General features: G+C 42.3%; 1 protein-coding gene across 1 annotated transcript; it reads left to right on the top strand.

The window, feature by feature from the left end:
* Positions 1-11,550: 11,550 nt before the first annotated feature.
* LOC306701054 (cdc42 effector protein 3) lies at positions 11,551-22,798 on the top strand. The gene is made up of 2 exons (XM_079166283.1): positions 11,551-11,675; positions 20,352-22,798. The coding sequence occupies exon 2, from the start codon at positions 20,872-20,874 to the stop codon at positions 21,781-21,783; it is 912 nt and encodes a 303-aa protein (XP_079022409.1). The 5' UTR covers positions 11,551-11,675; positions 20,352-20,871; the 3' UTR covers positions 21,784-22,798.
* Positions 22,799-24,190: the final 1,392 nt, after the last annotated feature.

The raw sequence follows: 24,190 nt of genomic DNA on the forward strand, positions 1-24,190 counted from the left end.
ACAGAACTAAAGGTTTAAACTGAATTAAATCTGCTCGAGTTCAGTTTAGGATAAACATACACATTTTTCTCCATGATTTGTTCTTATTTTGTTAATACCTGTTGATTTCTGGGATTAACCAATGTCTTCTTATTTTTGCTCTTCCCTTAGGTAAGAGACACTTTTTTTTGTTGCCCATGCCAATAATAAAACAATCAGCTACACACCTCCAGTTTATGATCGAGTTCCCTTATTTATTTTTTCTCGTTTCAGAAGAGAAATGTATGAGATTGCTGCTGAATGACGCCTAATATCTGAAGTGTGGACAGAACCTGGTTATCTGCATCAGTGTGCACATGGACTCACGGAGAGCTGAAGGGGAAACGTTTGGGAACGCTGAAGCACATGTGTTCAGTCGTGTGTCACTGTGAGTTAGCGTGCGTTGTGTCCGGATTACAGTGTTTATCGCTCCACTGTGTCATGCTAAAAGTCCGGGATTGCCAAGTCTGCAGTTCCCATGTGGACTCTACGCACACACTTCAAGCCCCCCCACACCCTGCTTCCTGTCCCCGTTGAAGGAATTCAAACCATGCTCTCATCCTGGGAAGACTCCTCCTTTCCTTGCCTTTCTTTAATTTGCCTTTCCTTCCCTTGTCCTTTCCTCTCACTGCCAGGTTCAGCACTGAGGTTACTTCAGTTCATATCCCCGTGTTCCACTCGTGGCTCGGTGGTCACTGTCCTCGCTCCCATCAAAACAAATTCCTCCCATATCTCCTGTTTTCCTCTTCATTTCTCCATATTGGACGAGTCCATTTTCTCCTCCTTGATGGATCACTTCGCTAACAAACTCAACCATGCTGTGCTCTCCCGTCAAATGCAAAAAGAACATCATACTCTCAGTGAGATCGTTGTCTGTCTGTCTGCTGAGAAACCCTGAGCCTCTATTTTTCTTCTGTTAAAGGATAATCATCCATGAACTGAGGGTCGATGGTGTCATTTAAGTGTTTTTCCGCTGATGAAACCTGCAAAAATCCAGCAGTTTAGTTTAAAAAAAACATCTGCATGACACATTCTTTCTATATTTCTGCTGCTGTGGCACCACTGGGTTTGGATGGGTCAGGAATAATTCAACGTGCGCAACTTGTTTTCATTCTGATGATGTTGTTTGGTTATAAGTATTTGTAATCCCAAACGGAGAACAATTATTCCCCCTCTCTGAAATGGGACATTATGAGTACTTTCACTTTTTGCTTATATTTTAGTGCTTTTAATTGTGAATGCAGGACTTTTACTTGTAGCCGTGTTTCTACACTGTGGTATTACTATTTTTACTTTACCGTTGCAAACGGTCAATTCACCCACAGGAGAACTCAGTTTACTTAAACTCAGGGGAACAATTTCATGTGACGCCGACGCAAACGTGTGTCGGGCCTGGTCGTCCTCCGTTCCCAGAGACTCCCAACATCAACATCTTAACTTCCTGTTGTGCTGCGGACTGAGCCAATCCATGGGACAAATCTAAAACTGGCATGTTTCCAAACACATGCTCGCTGAAACAGACACACACAGAAACACACACACACACACACACACACACATACACACACACACACACACACACACACACACACACACACACACACACGCACTCTCCAGCACTAAAGTGAACATTGGTGCCGGATGTTGGACTCCCCTCTCGTGGGTGTTGTTTAAGAACGGAGATGCACACTTATTATTCTCAATGTCGTACACACAAACATTTTAGTGCATGCACACGCTTCAGTACACACACCTACACACACACACACACACACACACACACACACACACACACACACACACACACAAATCTATGACGTCCACTCCTCAGTCCTGATGTTTCACTGAGATAAACACTGTTGAGGGTTTTAAGTCTTCCATCTGCCAAGTTTCAAATTGTTACACACACACACACACACCTACACACACACACACACACACACACACACACACACACACACACAAACTCAAACTCCAATGAAATTACTAGTTAAAGCCTCGTAAATCAAATGAGTTTCAAAAATTTGAATTCTATACTACAAGAAAAATGTCATCCAAAAGAATGTAATGTAATGAGTTGGATTTATCCAACACACACACACACTTTATCCCTATTGGAAGCGTTCCAGCATCATCGAGGCATGACGCATTAGCATGAAACTAAGTGACCTTAACCCTCGAACCAAGTCTTAAAGGAGAAGTTCAACATTTTGGGGAATAAACACACACTTGTTAGCTTTCTTGAGTTGGACTGATGCTGCTTGGTCAGTCAATGTGAAGTTTCCGCCAGCAGTCGGCTAGTTTAGCTTAGCACAAAAAACTGGAAACAGGGCAAGTCAGCTAGCTTGGCTCTTTCCAAGCTAGCTAAATCCGCTAGCTTGGCTTGATTTTTTGTTTGTTTGTTCACTAAGCTTTTGTATCACAGCAGCTTTTCTTCCTGGGATTTACATGGTGGCAAAATAGCCATACACATTCACACTACTCATCACAACACTTTAAACACAAATTATCGTAATTCACGTCTGTATTTAAATGAAACAGTAACAATTGACGCAAAAACTCCGTAACTGCAGAAATAACTCGAGCACCTTGTTTAGTCTGATATTGAATCTTCTTTTCCTCAATACCAGTGACAAAGATCTGCTCACTAAGGGAAATAATCGTCTACTGTATCTCGAAGGATGTTAAAGTGCCTCGGATCAGTCCATTTGAGGCCGGCTTGCATCTAGTGGTGAGGTCGTGAAATTGCATCCAACTGAATACCCCTTCGCTCACCCCTCCCTTTCCAAACATGTCGGAGAACTATACGTTGGCCTTCAGGTAACATAAATATGCGAAAAGGCCTTCTCTAGAGCCAGCTTTTGGTTTGTCTGTTCTGGGCTACTGTAGAAACATGGCGGTGCAACATGGTGGACTGCGTGAAGAGGAGCCGGTACTTATGAAGATAGGAAGGGCTAATTCTAAACTAACGAAAACACAACGGTTCTAAATTTCAGGTGATTATACCCCACTGAAAACATACTTATGAATATTATATTATGTTTCTGCCAATAAATGCCCCTTAACACGCTTAAGTACTCCTGTGAAGACAAAGTGTCCCCACCTTACAAAACTGCCCTCACTATAAGTATTTAAAAACAGTGTGTCCCTGCTCGATTCAGACTCAGCGATAAGTAGAGAGGTGATCATCCGGCCACGTCCCTTCCTCTCTTTCACTGCCTTTGTCTATTTCGGTGTGTTTGTTCCAGGCGGGCAGGGACTCTGACCATCCGGACGACCCCTGAGCCTTGACAGAGAGGAGGAGGAGGAGGAGGAGGAGAGAGAGAAACACGCAGGGAGGCCAGAGGAGGGGAGGATTGTGGGAATGGAAACGGGCTAGAGAGGCGGGAGGATCGGCCCTGGATGGGGACGATGATGAGGGAGGGAAAATGTATTCAATAGATATTGTGCATCTCTTAATGTGTGTGTAGGTGTATGTCTAAACCTTTGTGTACCTGCTTTAGCTTCTGTTATAGCCTTACTCTGCAGTAGGAGAAGGAATGCTCTGCTGCTTCTATAAACGTGTGTTTTGATCTGCGAAGTGTTTATGTTAATAGCTCCGTATTTTGAGGCTGGAATGACACATTTACGGCGTCCTGTGTTATTTTGCCCTCGGCCCTCTTACATCATTCATTGTTTTGATTTCCATCGCCCGCTCTCTCTCTCTCTCTCCGGGAAAACGCCGCTGGAAAGAAATGAAGAGCTACACTGCATTTACAGTCTCAGCCCAGCAGCATACAAGCCCCTTTAGCTTTCCCTCGTTGGTCAAGATTGAAAACCGTGAAAGCTGAGATGGTTGGCTAATTTTAAACACGTCACCAAAGGATAGGAAAAAGAAAGGAAAAAAAGTATTCTTTTGTTGAAATAGAGTGGCACAAATGGAAACTATTTCTGGGGTGATGAAATTACTTGTGATGTAAAGATTTGCCGATGCTTTATAATGCTTTATGCTTTATACTCTTTAACAATCTAAAAATGTGTTCGACAATGTGCCTCAAGATCATTTCCGGGATAAAAAATTGGTTAAAGAAAACAACTTTGGTCAAGTTCAGAAATTCTCAAAGTTCTTTTCCCCCAGTTGACGATCAATAACTTATTTTGTCATTTGAAGTAAGACTGGCATGTGTATACAAAACTAGCATAATACAAACCTCTGGGTTGACTTGATATCTCTGAGTATGTGGTAGATAATACAAAAGAATGTCCCATGACTTTACAAACCAGTAACGATTGTGCAGCAAAACTACAGGTCAGTGACACCATTTTAACCCAATATCACTTCTTGCCGAACAAATCCATTTGGGAAAAAAAAGCCGTAAAACAGATCATTAAAGCTTTTTGAGTTATGGCAAACTTGCGAGCAAGCAGTTGCCTATACACTCGTCCAGCAGCAGCTGCATTCATTTAGAGCAGCTGTGTGTACCTGATGAATGTAAGTCATAATATTCACTCTCTTTGAGCTCTGTTTTTGGTCTCCACCAGCTCCCGAGGGAAATATGTCTCTTTAGCTGCTAAATGCTGTAAGATAGAACTCGTCACTCTTCAGAAAACTAATCTCTTAGAAAGAAGTATTACTGTACGTGAGGAGTCAACAGATGTTTCTCTGTTTCTGAATGAGTCAAGTAACAGTGTTGCTCTGATGCAGGAAAACAGCTGGAAACCACTTCCCCTCTGAGGTCACCTCTCTGGTCAGAGGGCCTCTTTTCTCTTTATCCTTTCTCTCTCCCTCTCTGGTTGTTGTTATTTGTGTATCATGGTTGCCAAATACAAGCTGTCAACAAAAGCTTAATAAAACAAGTTAAGTCTTAACCTCCCCCCCCCTCTCTCTTCCTTCAGCCTATCTGAGGCTCTGCAGTTTGCTTCAATCAAAGCAACCTAAATGGAAACACATGAAGGCTCATTTACTCACAGATTCCCAGAATTCCTGGCTATGAGGTCACTTATAGTGTCTCAGTTGTGCGTCACTTATGACTTTCGCTGCTCGGAAATGGAAATACAAACCAAACGCTCACCAGGAACCACCGCTGGCTGGATGTTAGGGCAATGTGGCTCAGGACTGTTGAGGTCGAAGCATTTTTAAGATGACTTTCAAGTCACGAATTTAGGGTTTCATTGAAGACTTGAATCCAGATAAAGAAAGGCAAAATACACTGATAAATAGGAGGACAATCATCATAGACCCAGAAACGGAGACAATAGCTTCTTTGCAGATGACGTCACACATCGGCACGCTTTCCAGATGGAGGGCAGGCTACTGGAGGCAGGTTCCATACTGTGGCCATAATGCCTGTGGTTTGCACTGTTTACTGCTGTTCCAACCGATCAAATCGGGGAAAAAACAAGGACTATTTTCGAGTCCCGAAAATAGTTGAATACAAAGGTGATAAGTTTAAAAACCTCTCAGAGAAACAGGCATAGATCAAAAACCTCCATCTAAAGTCTGGAGTAATAGTCACATGATTGCAAACAAGCTATATGTTATAATCTGACATCTAAAATGATTGTATAGTGAAGTGTTGGAAGAAGCAGATGTGGGATTTTCTTTTTAGAAAAATAGGGTGGAAGTGGCTGATTGAGTTTGTGTACAAGTTGAAAGCAGCAGGTCATTCAACAGTGGGAGTTTTGCCTAAATCTTGAGTCTTCTTGTGAAATCTATGAGACTTTGGTCTGAAGGGGATGAATTAATTCCACCTGGCTGAGTGAGCCTGTTGCGTAATAATGTACAACAAGAGAGGACAAATTGGCTCTGCGGTCTGCCAGGGTCGGCCTGCAGGACCGACACGGTGCTGCGTTACAAAGAGCGGGCTGAATACGATCTCTCTCCTCCTTCCTGTTGCTTCTACTCCCCCCCCCCACGATCTAAATAGACGAAACTAGACCTCCACCTTTCATTTCCTCCTTTGTTCTTACACGACTTTCTTGGGGGGGTTACGCAGACACAAACCTCCAGCCCCCACGTTGTCTCTCAGAGCTGGACTAACGCCGACCTCTCCGGGGGTCTTAGCATGGGGCGACACCTGGGGGGGGCTGGAGCTCTGCCACGGGGGCCTGGAGAGTGAGAGCTCATGTGGTCTCCTGGATCCATGTGGACCCACCCCATACTGCACTGATTGCATCTTGATTTGCTTAGGTGGCGTCATATCTGTGTGTGTGTGTGTGTGTGTGTACACACCGGTCCCCTGCTGTGTGATATAAGCACATCTTTCAGAGACTCGGTGCAGCTCTGTGCTTATCTGGTGTACACATTCCAATCAGCTTCAAACACTCGCGGAGGGTGAGAGTGATACTGTGAGTGAGAGGGACAGAGAGGGTGTTCTATTTATGTTTGTCTCGTTGTATGGAAGACTGCAGAAGAAACCTAAACCTTGAAACCTGACTCAAGTATAAAATGATGTATCAGCAAAATGTGCATAAAGGACTTTAAGTTAAAGTGTGCGGTAAATGCTCCCTGTCAGGGTTTTACTATTATATCTGATGTTTCTGGATTAATATTACTGCTGCATTAATGTGTATGTCACTGCTGTAGATGTGTTTAACTCCTTTATATCCTGTTGGTTAGTTTAATCTACGTCAATGCATCATATTCTATAAGATCATCATATGTTTGTATGATGTCCTGTGAGAACCTCGTATCTCTAAAAAGATAAACAGTCCTGTTTTCAGCTTTGTGACGATGCATTTTCCAGCTGATCCAAGAGGCTTTTTAAAGAGTTTATTTAGATGAAGAATTAGGAGGATTTTCTCAACACATAAAGGAACACTTCATCCTTCAGTTTATCACAAAGATTCAACATCAGCACATCTGGAGATACGTGATTTTCACTGGACAGGAAGGGGAGGAAAAACTGTCATCTGAAAAGTAACTAAAGCTGTCAGACAAATGGAGTAAAACAGTACAATATTTGTCTTTGAGATGTAGTGGAGCAGAAGTATAAAGCATTGTGAAATGGAACTACTCGAGTAGATTACAAGTACCTCAAATTTAAGTACAGTCCTTGAGTAAATGCACTTAGTTATATTTCACCTCTGCAACACAACATACATAAATATCTTCTCTGATGACCCTGTAGGAGGCCACAAGCCAAAATGCATCTGTTCCACAATAAAGTTGTGTCGACCTCTTCAAACCTTTTGTCCTTCTCAATGCACCTCGGAAGAAGGTGAAGTTGTGCCAGAACTCTGAAACCACTAAAAGAAACATTTCATGTTGTCTCCCATGTTGCAGTTTTATGGTGTGATGCTGACTTCAGCAAAAAAGACGCCCGTCTTTCTTTGCAGACAAAGCGCAAACACCAGCAGATGAGTAACAAGGGAATGGATTTAATTTGCTTTGCGGGCGGGAGCTGTAAACAAGATGTGTCTGCAGTCCGACCTGCTAACAGCAAACGTCTGCGTTCTCCATTTGTTAAATCCTCGTTACCTCGCTGTAATGAAGCTGCAGTGCCAAATCTGTTGGGGCCACAACAACGAGGCTCCGAAGTTTATGCTCCATCAGGTCTCTACTGAGCCAGCAGTGCAAAATGTGAAGGCCCATTCAAACGTGTAATTGTTCCTAGTAATGCAGAGACTTTACAACTCTGTGGAGAAAACAAGCCAAAATCTTAGATTTAGCCAGATACTGTAGCTGCAGACAGAAACAAGGTTACAAGGTTCATTGTCTTTTTAATACTGGGTTGCAGCGAAATGTAAGTTGAAGCCCCTTTACACTACAAACACATAAAGAATATATACAAATGCTTTACTATATATATTTCATTTTAACTACACCAAGAAAAGCCTGCTAAATTTCATTTAGTGGAGTATAATTACAAGAAAAATCATTCTGATTCTGATATTTAAAGAATTGAATAAAATTAAATAAAAAAATATATATACGGTACTTACAGTGGGTACGGAAAGTATTCAGACCCCTTTACATTTTTCACTCTTTGTTTCATTGCAGCCATTTGCTAAAATCAAAAAAGTTCATTTTATTTCATTAATGTACACTCAGCACCCCATCTTGACAGAAAAAAACAGAAATGTAGAAATCTTTGCAAATTTATTAAAAAAGAAAAACTGAAATATCACATGGTCATAAGTATTCAGACCCTTTGCTGTGACACTCATATTTAACTCACATGCTGTCCATTTCTTCTGATCCTCCTTGAGATGGTTCTACTCCTTCATTGGAGTCCAGCTGTGTTTAATTAAACTGATTGGACTTGATTAAGAAAGGCACACACCTGTCTATATAAGACCTTACAGCTCACAGTGCATGTCAGAGCAAATGAGAATCATGAGGTCGAAGGAACTGCCCAAGGAGCTCAGAGACAGAATTGTGGCAAGGCGCAGATCTGGCCAAGGTTACAAAAGAATTTCTGCAGCACTCAAGGTTCCTAAGAGCACAGTGGCCTCCATAATCCTTAAATGGAAGAAGTTTGGGACGACCAGAACTCTTCCTAGACCTGGCCGTCCAGCCAAACTGAGCAATCGTGGGAGAAGAGCCTTGGTGAGAGAGGTAAAGAAGAACCCAAAGATCACTGTGGCTGAGCTCCAGAGATGCAGTAGGGAGATGGGAGAAAGTTCCACAAAGTCAACTATCACTGCAGCCCTCCACCAGTCAGGGCTTTATGGCAGAGTGGCCCGACGGAAGCCTCTCCTCAGTGCAAGACATATGAAAGCCCGCATAGAGTTTGCCAAAAACACATGAAGGACTCCCAGACTATGAGAAATAAGATTCTCTGGTCTGATGAGACCAAGATTGAACTTTTTGGTGTTAATTCTAAGCGGTATGTGTGGAGAAAACGAGGCACTGCTCATCACCTGCCCAATACAATCCCAACAGTGAAACATGGTGGTGGCAGCATCATGCTATGGGGGGGGTTTCAGCTGCAGGGACAGGAAGACTGGTTGCAATTGAAGGAAAGATGAATGCGGCCAAGTACAGAGATATCCTGGAAGAAAACCTCTTCCAGAGTGCTCTGGACCTCAGACTGGGCGGAAGGTTCACCTTCCAACAAGACAATGACCCTAAGCACACAGCTAAAATAACAAAGGAGTGGCTTTGGAACAACTCTGTGACCATTCTTGACTGGCCCAGCCAGAGCCCTGACCTAAACCCAATTGAGCATCTCTGGAGAGACCTGAAAATGGCTGTCCACCAACGTTCACCATCCAACCTGACGGAACTGGAGAGGATCTGCAAGGAAGAATGGCAGAGGATCCCCAAATCCAGGTGTGAAAAACTTGTTGCATCATTCCCAAGAAGACTCATGGCTGTACTAGCTCGAAGGGGTGCTTCTACTCAATACTGAGCAAAGGGTCTGAATACTTATGACCATGTGATATTTCAGTTTTTCTTTTTTAATAAATTTGCAAAAAGTCTACATTTCTGGGTTTTTTTTCTGTCAAGATGGGGTGCTGAGTGTACATTAATGAGAAATAAAATGAACTTTTTTGATTTTAGCAAATGGCTGCAATGAAACAAAGAGTGAGAAATTTAAAGGGGTCTGAATACTTTCCGTACCCACTTTATATACAAAATCCATATATACCTAGAGAGAATGGGGGTAGTGCAAAAGGTAGTTGTATGGTATGAGATGGTTGACTTAATAAATTAATTGGATTTAATTGGATTATTAATTTTAGCCAAACATCAGATATTTTAAATTGCAATGTCAATATTCAGAAACAATGAAACAAAGCCAATAGGATGAGAATGGTAAAACATATTGAAAATGGTCAAAGTTTCACATTGTAATTCATCATTCACTAAGAACCTGAAATATTTCCAGACACTGAAAATATTATTGTTGGTGATGCTCTGCTTTAACCCCGTAAACTAGTGCAGCTTTAAAAAGTATTAAACTTGCTGCAAGCTGCAGACTGCACAGATGACTTTTATTCAGTCTGACAATTATTCAACTGACTCAAAGTCCACTAAATTCACATGTTCGCTGTTGTCTGCATGGCCAGTAAACAAAGCCTGCTGAGACGCCTGTGGCTGCTCCCGTTTTTTTTTAAATTGGTCTAAACTTGTTTGGCTGTTGGACTGTGGTTTCTGCTGCTAATCCAATTAAAGAACAGTCTCCACGCCGTCTGTCACAGCGAGAGGTCAACAGTAAGACGGCTCTCTGAGGTGCACAGGTGGTCAGATAAACGTGACATATCAGATTCACTTGCAAAGCAGAGAAATGGTGTCATACAGCAGCAGCAGCATTAGGCATAATGCAACTTTAACAATGACTTTTAAAAAACAAACAAATAATCTGCTTGTGTTTTCTTAGACACATAAATATAAACAGCGTGAATCTGTAGTGTGTAACTCACAGGCCTATTTTAGAAAAAGATCTCATCAGCTGAGGGTCAAACCTTGCTGCTTCCTGATGTTATTTCTCACCCTTTGACCTTTGACCTTTGGTGGCTTCCCACCTGTTGATCAGAGACGTAATCAATAACACAGCCTTATCCCTCCTCACCATCTTTATCGGAGCCGTACTGATGATTTAATTATCACACACTGGTTTAATGACCCGTTTAATGGTATGAACTGGTTGTTTATCCTGAGCTCTGCTGTGTGAAATCAGTGAATTGCCGCCCACGATGACACCGGAAGCTGAGAATGTCTTACTTTCAAAATAAGACAACGCACATCTCGTTTACCTTTGTAAATCCATACGTGTCTGGTGGAATGTACACGAATGTACACGTTTCACATACTTGTTCTTTACTTGAGTATTTCCATTATCTGCTATTTTATACTTGTATTCTAAACTACATTTCAGAGGAAAATATTGTACTGCACTCCATTTATCTGACAGCTTCCGTTAAGAGTTACTTTTTAGATAAAAAAACTGGATAGTTTATATAATATGATGCAGTTCTACTGTTCTACTAAGCTATTCAGCAGTAGGCCTATGCAGTATTTAAAAGTGTCTCCACATTGAGGAACTACAACAATGAAATGCGTTTACATGTATTTGATAAAACAGAACAATATAATATTCCAGAAAAACATGACACTGAAAACAGCCCTTCTGAACTATAAGTACCTTTATTTAAAGTTTGATGCTATTACTTTTCTACTTTTACTTAAGTAACATTTTGAATGCATGCTTTCTACTTGTAAAGGAGTATTTCTGACACTGTTGTATTGGTACTTTTAGCTAGGACTAAGAACAATGTATTTGTTTGATGTGACCTAAAGGCTATTACCCCTTTTGTCATAATGGGGTATACTCTCACTTGTTCACCTGGCTGAAGCATATTTCATAGAAGAAGTAGCGGGAAAAAAATGTACAGGGCAACTATATCGTTCACAAAAAATCCCTCCAAATAAATAGATATGACAATAAAATGTCACGACACATGTTCACAGATGAATATCTTAATCTGAAAATCCTAACCGGACGTTGTTTGTGCTCATTCCAGCTGGTGTGACGGCGCTCCTTGTGTGAGAAGCGGATCCCCTTTTTTTTACTTTCTCCGTCCAGAGCGCTCCAGAGACAGAGGGCTTAATACCCCGCCAGTAAGAGGTTTACCTGCGCTGACGCCGAGGACCGTGTCAGTGGATTGTACGATTAAACTCCTGTGATTTTATTCCCTCAAGGAAGACGGAACGACGCCTCACGCTGGAGGTAAATATCAGCGTCTTTTGGTGGATTTGTGGAGGTTCTTTTATGGGTTTTTAAACTGTTCAGCGGTCGGTCGGCCGCCGCTGCCTACCTACCTACCTATTGAATAGACCCACTGTCTCCTATTATGTGAACAACAAAAAGTGGAAAGAACTGACCAGTGGAACATTATATTTGTTAACATAATAGCCTCGGCTTCGGTGCGCGTGACACTCCCTTTGGTTTGCGTCGTTTGCCATGCGGGGAGAAAAACATAAATATGCACATTTTAGGCGTTTTAGACAGACACGATAACAATACAAGGTTTCAAATATTATCATCTGTTGAAACCTTTAATAAGTAACCCGAACGTTATGTTTTTTTTGTATTATTGTATGTCTGTCCATCTAGGAAGACACGGATTCCTCCCCATTTGCTCTTCACCATTCTTCTTTATTTCTTTGCTACGTTAAAGTGTCTTTGTTGTTAAGTTTTTCCTTATCTGAAGTGAGGCTTTCAAAGACCCTCACACAAATTGTTCCTCACTCGTAAATGTGTGATTTGTGATATTGGGCTATATAAATAAGAATGACTTGATTTAATAGACACGCAATCCAGGTTGCGATTACCTAATTTCTAAGATTAGGTGTTACAGAAGCAGGACAGGGCTGTTCCTGTGGGACCTTCGCCAAAAAAGAAATCAGTAATGAGGGGAATGTTACACAATTTCAAAACGGTGCCAGGCTTCCCAGTGACTCAGAGTACCTGCGGTGCTCCGGGAATAAACTTCTCACTGTTGCCTAACACGGGAGCCTATACCGCTGCTATGCTGTATATTGTACCAGATTAAAACTCCCAGAAACTGATGTTATTTTTCATTTAGTGGTTAATTTAACAAGCGAAAGTGCTGCTAACTGATGATAATGGTGCAATATGGTGACCCAAGAGGGTCTCATCCCGGCCAATCAGAAGCATTCATTTATATTAGCCCGATTGGAAATAGCTGTGCTGTAATATCTGTGACTGGATTAGACCAGAAAAAAAGAGACAGATTTATTCCACTTGCTCCAATCAGTCAACCCCGAGACAGTCTTCAGAAGGACGGGGATGATCTCAGAGGCTGCACTTACGTAAGGGAGGGAGGGAGGAAGGGTGAGTTTATTCTTGAACTCACTCCTTTTTTATCCTTAATCTTTGCACTTTTGCAGGGGTTATACTTTTAATTTAGTTTGTTGTGGTTACTGGTTAATATGCTCTCATGAAGAGAGAGAGAGAGAGAGAGAGAGAGAGAGAGAGAGAGAGAGAGAGAGAGAGAGAGAGAGAGAGAGAGAGAGAGAGAGAGAGAGAGAGAGAGAGATGTGACACAACCTATTTTTCCTGAACACATTGTGAATCACAGCTTCAGGTGACTCAGTGAGTAGGTTGCCTCACCAGGGTTTTGTACTTAATCATAGTTTTACTGTGTATAAGAATACACGTATCTCCACTCTCGCAGACACAAGATATAAAGCTGCTGGCAGCGTCAAACGGGGCCCTTGCGCACCTCAAAGGGGAACTGGCGGGATGTCGGTGGATGCAGCTGCGAATCGGCGTGACCACCAGACACCGCGCGCACAATTTAGACGTTATTTCCTGCGTGGAGTTCGTGGCGCTGGAAATGATGTATTGCAAATTCTGTACCACATTCTGTGTCCACAGTGTGGCGCTGGAAAACACACACTTAATTATACGCCATGTTGCTGTACGTCACGTGTAGACCACACCGCGAAAATTCAATGTAAATCGGATGATCTTTAACTTCCTACAATCAGCAGGTGGCGCTACCACTATGACTCAATATGGGAGTGTAGATGTCTTTTAGGACTGGACTCTTATCCAGCATGACAAATTTAGGAGAGATCAGACAGTGGCGAAAACGTGCATATTGAATTACGACCGTCGCCATGTTGTTTTTTTTCACAATCAATGAACAGAAGTGACCATACTTGGAATGCGGAGGAGTGATGTAGAGATGCCGTAAACATCTCTGGTAGCGGCAGCAACCTGTCAATCACAGTAAGACCGCCCTAAAGCATACTCTGCTTTATGGTCTATTTGACTCTAAATGGACCATAATTTACTAAATGAACATCATGCTGTATTGAAGAAGACTTGAGACCATAAACTCATGTTTACAATGTTTACTGAGGGAATAAATCAAGAGAGAAGTAGTCATTTTCTCATAGACTTCTATACAATCTGACTTCTTTTTGCAACAAGAGGAGTCGCCCCCTGCTGGTCAGTGGAGAGAATGCATGTTTTAAGATTAGATGTCCTGTCCACCTTTTGAGACCAATCACTGCAGAACTTATTGCTATTTTCACCAGGTCTGAAGCGTCTGCCAATTTTCGTGAGTTCTCGAGCATCCCAAGCCCCTCAAAAACGGGATTGCGCAGTAGAATAATATTCTCTACAAAAACAATAGGTACCTCGCAGGACTGTTAGGATCTGGCACTTTCGTGCTTGGGCCCGAAACAAATAGTGAAACCTCACTGTGGAAAACAGCTACTGTATGTCAACTAGATGAAATCAGCTTTATTTTTTTATGGTAAAAACAAATGGATTAGCAGACAAGCAAAGGGCTTTTTTGTCAACAATCTCCTGCTGTGCGCAATTAAGCGTGATGCGACAGACAGCGGAGGATAACAACAATAATAGCAGCTGGGGCAGTCGCAGGCACTCGTTGCCTTCGTCCCCCTAAGTGCAGACTTGTCCCTTGTTTGTCCTAGAAGATCACAGGGCTCACTGGTGGCTCACTGAGTCTCGTGTCCTGCTGTAGCGGACACACTGTAGGCAACAAATGGGGCCTGAGAGCAGAAACAGATGTCAGATCAGCCTCCTCCGTGGCTGATTGCATCATCATCAGCGTCCCAGAATAAGGGGGGGGTGGGGGGGACTTGAAGGAAAGAAATGGCAACTAGCTGTGTGAGCGATTTTTCAGACGTGGGACCAAGTTAATGTTTAGCAAGTCAGGAGTACGTCTCAAGACAAACAAACATTTAACTCATGCTTCATTGATGCTGGAAAGCTTCCAGTGAAGCTATGTATACTCATAATGTGTGTTTGTTTGTGTTTGTATCTGAATACATATTTAAAAAATAATAATAATGTGATAAGTATGTAAGTTGGAATGTCTTTGTAGTACTTTTTCTTTGAACATTTGTTGGTGCCACTGAAGAAATTTCTTTGGGTATGATTTTGACTTATTTGTGTCTTAAAGGGAACACCACCTAAATTAAGATTCCAATATGTTATTTCCATGGCCTTGGAAATGAGCTACCCTCTCTCAAAGCCAGAAACCAGAGAAGTAAGTCTCAAACTGTCATGGAGCTGCTCCATAGACAATGAATGGGAGACTGATTTTGGCTTTAATTCTATTGTAGTGTTCCTAATTGTGAAACAGAAAATGTTGCCATAAACTCAGAACATTCTCCTGGGTGCTCTCAGTGTAATCTATAACATCTTCATTTCATTATGGAGCCGTTCCGCTCTTTATACTTGATGACATCACAGGTCTTGAGTTGAAGCACTCCAGTTTTCTGATTTGGGAGGGAGTTAATAAGAATTAATAAGACTTAATAAAGTTATGTATGAATTTTGAAAATGGGCGTAGTTCCCTTTTAATTTTTCTAGAAATTAAAAAGAAAAAATAAGTGAAACCAAAAGTAATAAAAAAGATTAGATGAATAAGTTTTGGAAACTGTTACTAATTACAATCTTTTAATCCAGTAACTAACTTCCTACCTGACCATTGATTGAATTTCCTCTCTAATGACATTAACTCACTCACAGGCAGCTGAATGTATCTCTTTAGCTCCGCTTCAGCCTTCTGACAAATAGTACACAAATAAATACGTAATTGTGTTCATGTTTTGAAACTATTAAGATAAATATTTGCTGCATTATCATCAGTACAAATACTATTATAGTGTAGCATGTAGTAGAGTGGCTTTGAAACTGGTGATTAGAGCTGTAAGTACATGGTTGGTATCTGTCTGTTTACTATTGTGGCACAAGACACCATGAATAATAATAGCCAGATTCAGTGTGCTGCGTTTACATTTTGACATAATACAATCTTTATAACATTCACTGTCTACAACACAACTTATACATCACTGTGAAAATTGTTAACAATACTGAAGAAATCAGAATAAATACAAATTAAATAGAGCAATTTGTCGCATTTTAATAAAAAAACGCAGAATAAAACACATTACAGTTAAAAATGAGTTCCAACTTTTCCTTATATAGTTTGTAGTAGGGCTGCAACTAACAACCATTTTCATTATTGTTTAACCACCCGGTTATTTGTTTTTTCAATTAGTCAATAAATAATTTTGCTAACAAAGCTTCCCAGAATTCAAAGGGATGCCTTCAAATGTTTTCAACAGTCCATAGATATTCAGTCTAAAACAATGTCAAACAAAGAATCTGAGACATTTGAGAAGCTGATAAGAGAAAATGATAAGATTTTATTTCACTGTCGATCAAAATGGGACTCACTCTCCACTTCTCCTAAAGCACACAGTTCATACAATCTGTTTTTCTCCTGAATATTTTTGAATCTGCCAACATCACTGGCTGCAGAAAAAAACAAACATTTTAAGAGATGTAGTATTTGTTTCAGGGCCAAACGATTGTTGTAATACCGTTTGCATATGTGTGCGAAATAATTTCAAAGCAGGAAGAAGGAGGATGAAAGTATATGGTTTTGTCTACAGACAGATTTATGTCTCAATTTCACTCATTTGGATGAGCTATTCCTTTGAAGGAACAGCTGAAGGGCAGGTCGCCCACATCCCATCATCCCCTCACCGAGTCAAACACAGTGAAATATCTTCAAAACACGTTAGAAACGGTCTCTTCGTCAGTCCGACAGGACTTGCTCCACCCGTCTGAACCAGTTCGGACTGGTTCACTTCTTCACTGGTATTACTTTTATGTGTTTGAATTGTTGGTCGTTCTATTGTCGTCTGGTTGTTTTAATGGAGCCGACAGTGAACGTCCTCCCTTTATTAGGCGCGACTGTTTTTTTGATTAATTTGTTCCACTTCTTCACTTGGGTATGTGCTGCATGATTATTGATTTAGTTTGTGTTAAGTTGTCTCTCAAGGGCTTAAATCAGACTGAGCTGATCCATATTTTTTCCCCGCAAGCCAATCAGAGCAGACTGGGCGATAGACAATAAAATGGAGCGTTTCAGACAGAGGGTGAATACAGGTATATTCAGACAGACAGTATGAGAAAAATAATGTGTTTTTTTTTTTATATCAAAGCATGTTAACGTGTTCTAGTGGAAACCCTGAAATTGAACATCATCTGTCCCCCAGTTAAAGGACTAATCTGCCCTCAGATTCTCGAGCATAGTTTATAATCTACAATCTGAGATCCAGAGATGTAACTTAACCCGGGTCGTTATCCACATCGATCCTTTACTGAAACCTTGAATGAATAGATCAGTGTTAGCAGATCCTAACCAAATGTCACAATGTAAGACTTGAAATATTGCTGAAACGATGTTAATAAGTTACCTAGATATATAAAAGAAAACTCGACTTTTCAACCAAATTCAGCGCAATGTTGAACCTTTTGTGTGTAATTACCTGCCTTGTTGCTCATCTAGAAATTACTTTTTTCCCTTTTGAGCCCGCTTTGAAGTCAGTTTGGTTAAAAGCATTAAAAGTACCTGAAACGTCAATGTAAACCTTATAGTCATCACTTCGGTGTTTGTCTCTCTTTTTCGCTCAGTTTTTGGTGAATGGTAACCCTATCGTCTGTTACAAACACTGCAAACATTTAACTTCCCTTCTCTGATTGTTTTTTTAAAGTCACTGTGAGGAACTTTGAACTGGTTGTGAACAGTCACAATGTAACACTGACGCCTCTATATGACCTACATACGTAAACAAGACCATCAGCGATGATACTGGCTATTTCTATATAGTTATTCTTAATGCTTGTCATGGGTGCCACCGGGTCGGATTCCGCACGAAACAAGATAAAATCCTGCAGGTTTACCAGAAACGGCTTCAGCTCAGACTCCAGCGGGGACTCTGACGGTCCCCACTGGGAGCCATAACCGACGCCACGCTGCTGGAGGTCAAGGCCGTATTGCCGAGCACACTGTTGGGAAGGGAGGCGCGGGGAGAACCAGAAGCAGGACTGAGCGGGGCAGACTGTCAGACACCTGCAGCAGTAAAATTAGAGGTTTTTTAAAGGGAGTGTGGCGCTCGGAAACGCTACCACTTTCGTCCACAGGGACCGCCAAAATCAACAGAAAATAAAGTTCCTTGTAGCAACTTTAAAGTAATTTCCTGACTTGATAATATAATCATCTACTTCCATGCAGTCAATGTTGTCGTAAAAAAAACACGATTATTCCATCGATTCGTTTTCTGTTGCTTTTTGTCCATGCAAATTGGACTAATACTCAGTCCCACTTTCAACAAAAGCTTTGAACATGTTATTTTATTTCAGCTTGTGTATTGGAGTCAGTTTTTGGCAACATTTAGAGAACACCTGATAGCTGCTGGGGAAAGCGGGTGTCCGGGGCGGCTAACGTCATTCGGGGGATGACACATGAAATTGTGTAGAGCTCTACGTGCTGCAAAGGGAAAAGAGACTCCACCTAAAATGAAATAAAGCTTTGGGTGGCTGACAGTTTGTGTTGTGTTTGGTTTCCAAAGAACTTCCTGTGCAGTGATATCAAGTGCAACTGACGAGTTTGTCTCGGAACAATCGTGATGGTGAGCTGCAAAGAGGGAAAGATTAAATTTGCGCATTGATATACCGTTATCATTTTTGAATGAAAGAAAGAAAAAAAGAAAAAATTGAGATCTACTGTATTTGTTGTGCTTTCTGTCTCCTTTTTAAAAATTAATTACACTCAAAATACCAGTGTAGGGCGGTGGGTGAGAGTGTAACCATAACTGGAGAGTTTACACGATATCGTATGTGTATTATTAACATGACATCAATATTTCATTTTTAAATATTAGTTATTGTCAATACTGTTATATGGCAACACCAGGCCCTAGCTTGAGTATTTCCATTTTTATGCTACTGTATACTCTGAATACTGGAGGCAAATATTGTACTTTTTACTCCACTACATATATGTGATAACTTACTTTGCAGATTCAGATTAACAATACAAAACATAACCAACAAATAAATGATGACGTATTATTATAACATAAGATAAGATAAGGGGGGAAATTCACAGGCTAGCAGCAATATAAAGTGATTAAAATGAATGTTTACCAGCTGCAAGATTAAAGCGATGAACACATTAATGCTTCAGTAATTATAATCCATATGTTTTAATTTGAATAATCAGTCATTTTACTTTTGATACTTTGTCTATTTTGATAATAATACTTTTATACTTGTGCACTTGTACAGCAGAACTGTTCTTTCTTAGAGTATTTCTACACTGCGGTGCTGCCACTTTTACTGCAGGTTGAGTGAAGTTCACAGTAACCTGAATGTGAACCCTTTCAGATGCCAATGTGATGATGTTGGGGTGGAGACCAGAATTCCTCCTGTTTCTGGCTGGAAAGTAGTTTGTAATCGAAGCGGTTTAGCTATTAAAAAGTGACTTTTTTTCTTTTAGTTGAAACAAACTCCCGGAGACAAACGGGACAAATAGAAGTCCTAGCTTTACGGATCCTGCAGTCCACACATTGCACCGTGCACCCCCCCAGTAAACACTAAGAGTCAGGCGGTCACAAGATAAACATCATTACACGCTGGTTTTAAAGCTCTGTTTCTCTCATTTTCAAACAATGGTCAAGCGTTCATCGAGAACACTGTGATCTGCGCAGCATTCAGACATAATTATAAGATAAGATCTGAAAGTCACATTAGAGTAAGACGGCTGTCCAAGTCCCTCCGTAAAAACTTCAAATACTTCATTTCTGAAGTTTATTATAAGCCTTTTTCAAGACAAAATGCTTCCTCGGGCTTCATAAAGGAAAGGGATTGCACTTCTTAAATGTCTCTCTATTTCCTCGTCATCTAAAGAAGTCTAGCTATCTTTTTGTAAAGGCATGCATCGCATTCTTCGAATTTTGTGTCACAACCTCTGAACCCTGAACATGAAACAGAGCGCTCTTTTTAACGTTTTAAGAGTTAAATACCAGAGGAATATTTCAGATGATTGGATCACAAGATGACAGAGCCCTCAGGCGAGACCTGAACTGTTGTTCCATAATTCACAGTGTTTGTCTCAGGAAAGAGACTTTTAAGATTTTCCACTGATAACAGGGGAGTTGCTGTGGAGGCCAGAGGCTTTTAAAACCTCACTGTTTCCAATACAGTAATTTGTGTTTCCACCAACTAAGCTGAGGGCTTCCTCGGGAATGCGTGACCAATTTTCTGCTCTGATTCTTGGACTGACTCGCTGTAAGAGTCCCACAATTTTGGGGCAGTCAGACCCCTTTCTTAGCAAACACCCAGGAGTGTTTTCCTTCATACGTCCTCACTGAAAAGAAGAGTTGTAAATCTCCTCCTCCGCCTTCATTCCTCTCTTCATCCCCCCCGGCTCCTGCCTCCTCCCTTCCCCCTTTTTGCCCCATCCATCTCCCCAACTTTCTCCCTCTCTCTTCACCGCTTCCTAACGCCTTTTTTCTCTCTCTCTCTCGTTTCTCCGCACAGATCTCCAGCGTTCTGATGTCACGTTCCCGAAGTTTCTGACAGAACCCACCGACAGCAGACGGCGGGGCCCGCCGGAGATCCCACCCTTCATCCCTTCATCCCATTCTGAAGGGGGAAGAGGAGCCGCCGTTTGCTTGGATATGTATGAGAGAAAGACACACGGAGCTGATCTGAGGTCAAGGTCGTTCTCCTCCTCCCCCTCCTTGCCCCGGAGTCACAAGACAGCGTGAGGCACAACCCCTTGGGTTGCTATCGCTACGCTGACCGAGCTAAATATTTGTATTCTCACTTGGAGGAGCAAAAGGATCCCCTCGGTTGGGAGCAGAAAAGAGCTTCTTATCAGGGGAGTTTTGCTTTGCGAACTGTTTGTCTACATTTAACTTAATTTCCTAAGAAACTGACTAATACCCAGACATAAAGAGGTGCCTCCCGGTGAGTTGAACGGAGGACACGTACCTCTCCTCTCAGATTAAGAGTTTTCTCCAAATCACCTCGCGTGAAGCAGACGTCGGACGCAAAAATGCCGGCAAAGACGCCAATGTACTTAAAAACGACGACCCCCAAGAAGGGGAAGAGGCTGAGGCTTCGTGACGTCCTCTCGGGCGATATGATCAGCCCGCCTCTGGGCGACGTGCGCCACAGTGCCCACGTGGGGCCCGATGGGCAGGGCGACATGTTCGGCGACGTGGGCTTCCTGCAGGGCAAGATGGACATGCTGCCGGCTCTGAGTCGGATGCAGGACGGCCGCTCGCACAGCGTGGAGAGGCGGCTGGATGACGGCCTGACGGCGAGGCAGGAATCGCACAGCTACGCCTACAACGGTTACCACTATCAGCACTCCTCCACCGGCCTGCTGAAGACCACCATCTCTATGCCCGTGTTCATCGCCCACGAGCAAGCTCCGCCCAAACCCCCACGCCTCCACCTGGACGACCCCTCCCCTCCCTCTCTGGCGTCGCAGCAGAACCACTTCCACCACCATCAGCAGCCGGCGGACACGGGCCGCAAACAGGCCAACGGCCACACGGACAACCACAGCCAGCTCTTCCAGAACGGCATGGTGGGCCGCCTGGCATCAGAGCCCTGCCGCGACATCTCCCTCTCCCCCGCCGTCCGCAGGCTCGTCCCCTCCTCCGGCTCCTTCTCAGAGGTCTCCTCTGAGGACTCCATGTCGGAAACCTGCGGGCCCCTGGACGTCCGCCGGGGCCTCAGTCTGGACTCGGACGCCGGCTTGAGCAACGAGGATCTGAGGAGCGACCGCAGCGAGTCGCCCTGCTCCGTCTTCCACCCGACAGGTCTCACGGTGTCATCCGGGGTCTCGAGGTCAGACTCTTTGGCGGGGTTGGACCTGGATCTGGGCCCATCTATCATGGAGGACGTCCTGAGCATCATGGACCGCTACAAGACTGAGGACGACCGCTGCGAGCTGTGAAGAAATGTTAATGTGATGTACAGATATTTTTTTATACGGATAAATAAATCCCTAAAGACTTTGTTAAGATAGTAAAGGAGGACAGAAGGAATGGAGGAGTGGAGAAGAGGCTGATCTTAAAGGTCATTGAAGGATTTCAGAAAGGTGAGAAACAGGTGGACACTGTTGATAAGTGTCGGGACGTTGCTGCCCGACATGACAACAGCCGAGGCCAGAGGCTGGTCCTTAAGAGCCATTTATCAAACCTGAACGTCGTAAACACTTAAAACCGCAAGCTAACAAACTCACCCCCGTTATCACAAACGCATCAACCCTTTTCTCTGGACTAAACAACCTGCCACAACCAGCATTGTGTTGTCTTCTTAATCTGATTCATGCTGAGGATTTTCCGCTCGTTAATGGTTAACAAAACGCCAAATGAGTCGGACATAAATGTGTCGAGACTGACCCCGGGAGGGATCAGCAGCTGTCAACAAAATTCAAAAGCAGCGTGGAAACCACAGCTACCGATGAATAACGTCCCACAACTTCAGATGTTCAAGCACATTCTCAGTCACGCTTAGCTGAACTGCAGACGTGAAGAGTTTCACGCTGAAGGCCATATTCTGTGCTAATCCGTCTCGGCTGCTTGAACATGAATATCTTCACTGGTTTACTGTAACACTTCAATGCCAGATGAGATGTGAAGAAGTCCTCTCCTTCTGTGAAACATGAAGATGTAAGTGATGTAAAGTGGTCTTCACATATGAGAATAGCAGCACCAACATTTCAGTGCCCTTTTGATCGCAGGGAAACGGGAGAAGCTCCTTCTTGTAGTTTTACAAATAAAATTCTGAAAGAAATGTGCTGCATTAGATCATTATGCAATATTATTTTCTTCTGTCTTCTTACAAACACTCTTCCTCCATGTCGTGGCTCACTGTCGGTCTCTCTAACATTCACTGTCTGCATTATCACAGTAGCCTATTATTCAAATGTAATTTATGCTGTCACTGTAAATGTACGAAATAAACGTTCCTATAAAGAAAACTGAGGGGGTGTGGACAATTCTTCAAACAGACAAAAGTATGCTTAATAATGATTGAGAATTAATTTTAAATATATATGTATATGTATATGTATATTCAAGTTATTTATTCTAAAAACAACTGATGGCTACCACTTCCTGTATAATATATTTGTTAAGAGCAGTGGGGGAATGTAACATTTACTCAACTTTAATATTTTGAGGTTAACTTGAGTATTTCCACTTTATGCTACTTATGCTACCACCACCAGCAGCCTGAACCGTTGATACAAGGCAGGATGGATCCATGCTTTCATGTTTATGCCAAATTCTGACCCTACCATCTGAATGTCGCAGCTGAAATGGAGACTCATCAGACCAGGCAACGTTTTTCCAATCTTCTATTGTCACATTTTAGTGAGCCTGTGTGAATTGTAGCCTCAGTTTCCTGTTGTTAGCTGACAGGAGTGTTACCCGGTGTGGTCTACTGCTGCTGTAGCCCGTCTGCTTCAAGGATCCATGTGTTGTGCGTTCTGCATACCTTTGTTGTAACAAGTAGTTATTTGAGTTACTGTTGACTTTCTATCATCCCCAACCACTCTGCCTATTCTCCTCTGACCTCTGACCTCTGACATCAACAAGGCATTTCTGTCAACACAACTGCCGCTCACTGGATATTTTCTCTTTTTCGGACCATTCTCTGTAAACCCAGATGGTTGTGCGTGAAAATCCCAGTAGATCAGTAGTTTTTGAAATACTCAGACCAGCCCCCACCAACAACCATGCCACGTTCAAAGTCACTTAAATCTCCTTTCTTCCCCATTCTGATGCTCGGTTTGAACTTCAGCAAGTTGTCTTCACCACGTCTAGATGGAAATAAAGCCTTCCAACGCACCTTAAAGGGACATTAAGGGGTTCGGTGTTTTGAAGTGCTCAGGGCCGAATTCATTCTCTGGAGGCAAAAATGATCCGCACACACAACCCAGGAAACCAACAGGAATACGACCCTGCCACAGGTTTGCTGCATAAATGTGTGAGAACATAATTCAATACAAATTTGTGTGAGGTCATGCACTATGTAAGCTTAAATCTAAATGGTAATGGTCAAAGTTTTCAAACTGGATTTGGACACAGCATGAGTGTTTAGTGCCCTCCAATGGTCACAGTGCGTAATTACACCTGTGTGTATTTTGCAAGACCTCCTATAACGCTACCCGAATCATTATTCTGGTGAATGTCATTTAGATTCTTTTCTTTTCTTGCCCATGATGTGGGCAGAAACCCCATTGAAAACCATTTTTGTTTTGCAAGAATAAAATATCTTGCTAATGAAGAGAAGCTTCGAGGCAGGCCTCTAGTTATTTAGTATTAAATCATCCAGGTTCCTCTTTTACAAGAGGA

Source organism: Pholis gunnellus (assembly GCF_910591455.1).
Source record: "Pholis gunnellus genome assembly, chromosome: 9".
Lineage (NCBI taxonomy): Eukaryota > Metazoa > Chordata > Actinopteri > Perciformes > Pholidae > Pholis > Pholis gunnellus.

Coding starts and splice junctions, on each gene's coding strand:
- LOC306701054 (XM_079166283.1), top strand. CDS start 20,872: ATGCCGGCAAAGACGCCAATGTACTTAAAAACGACGACCCCCAAGAAG.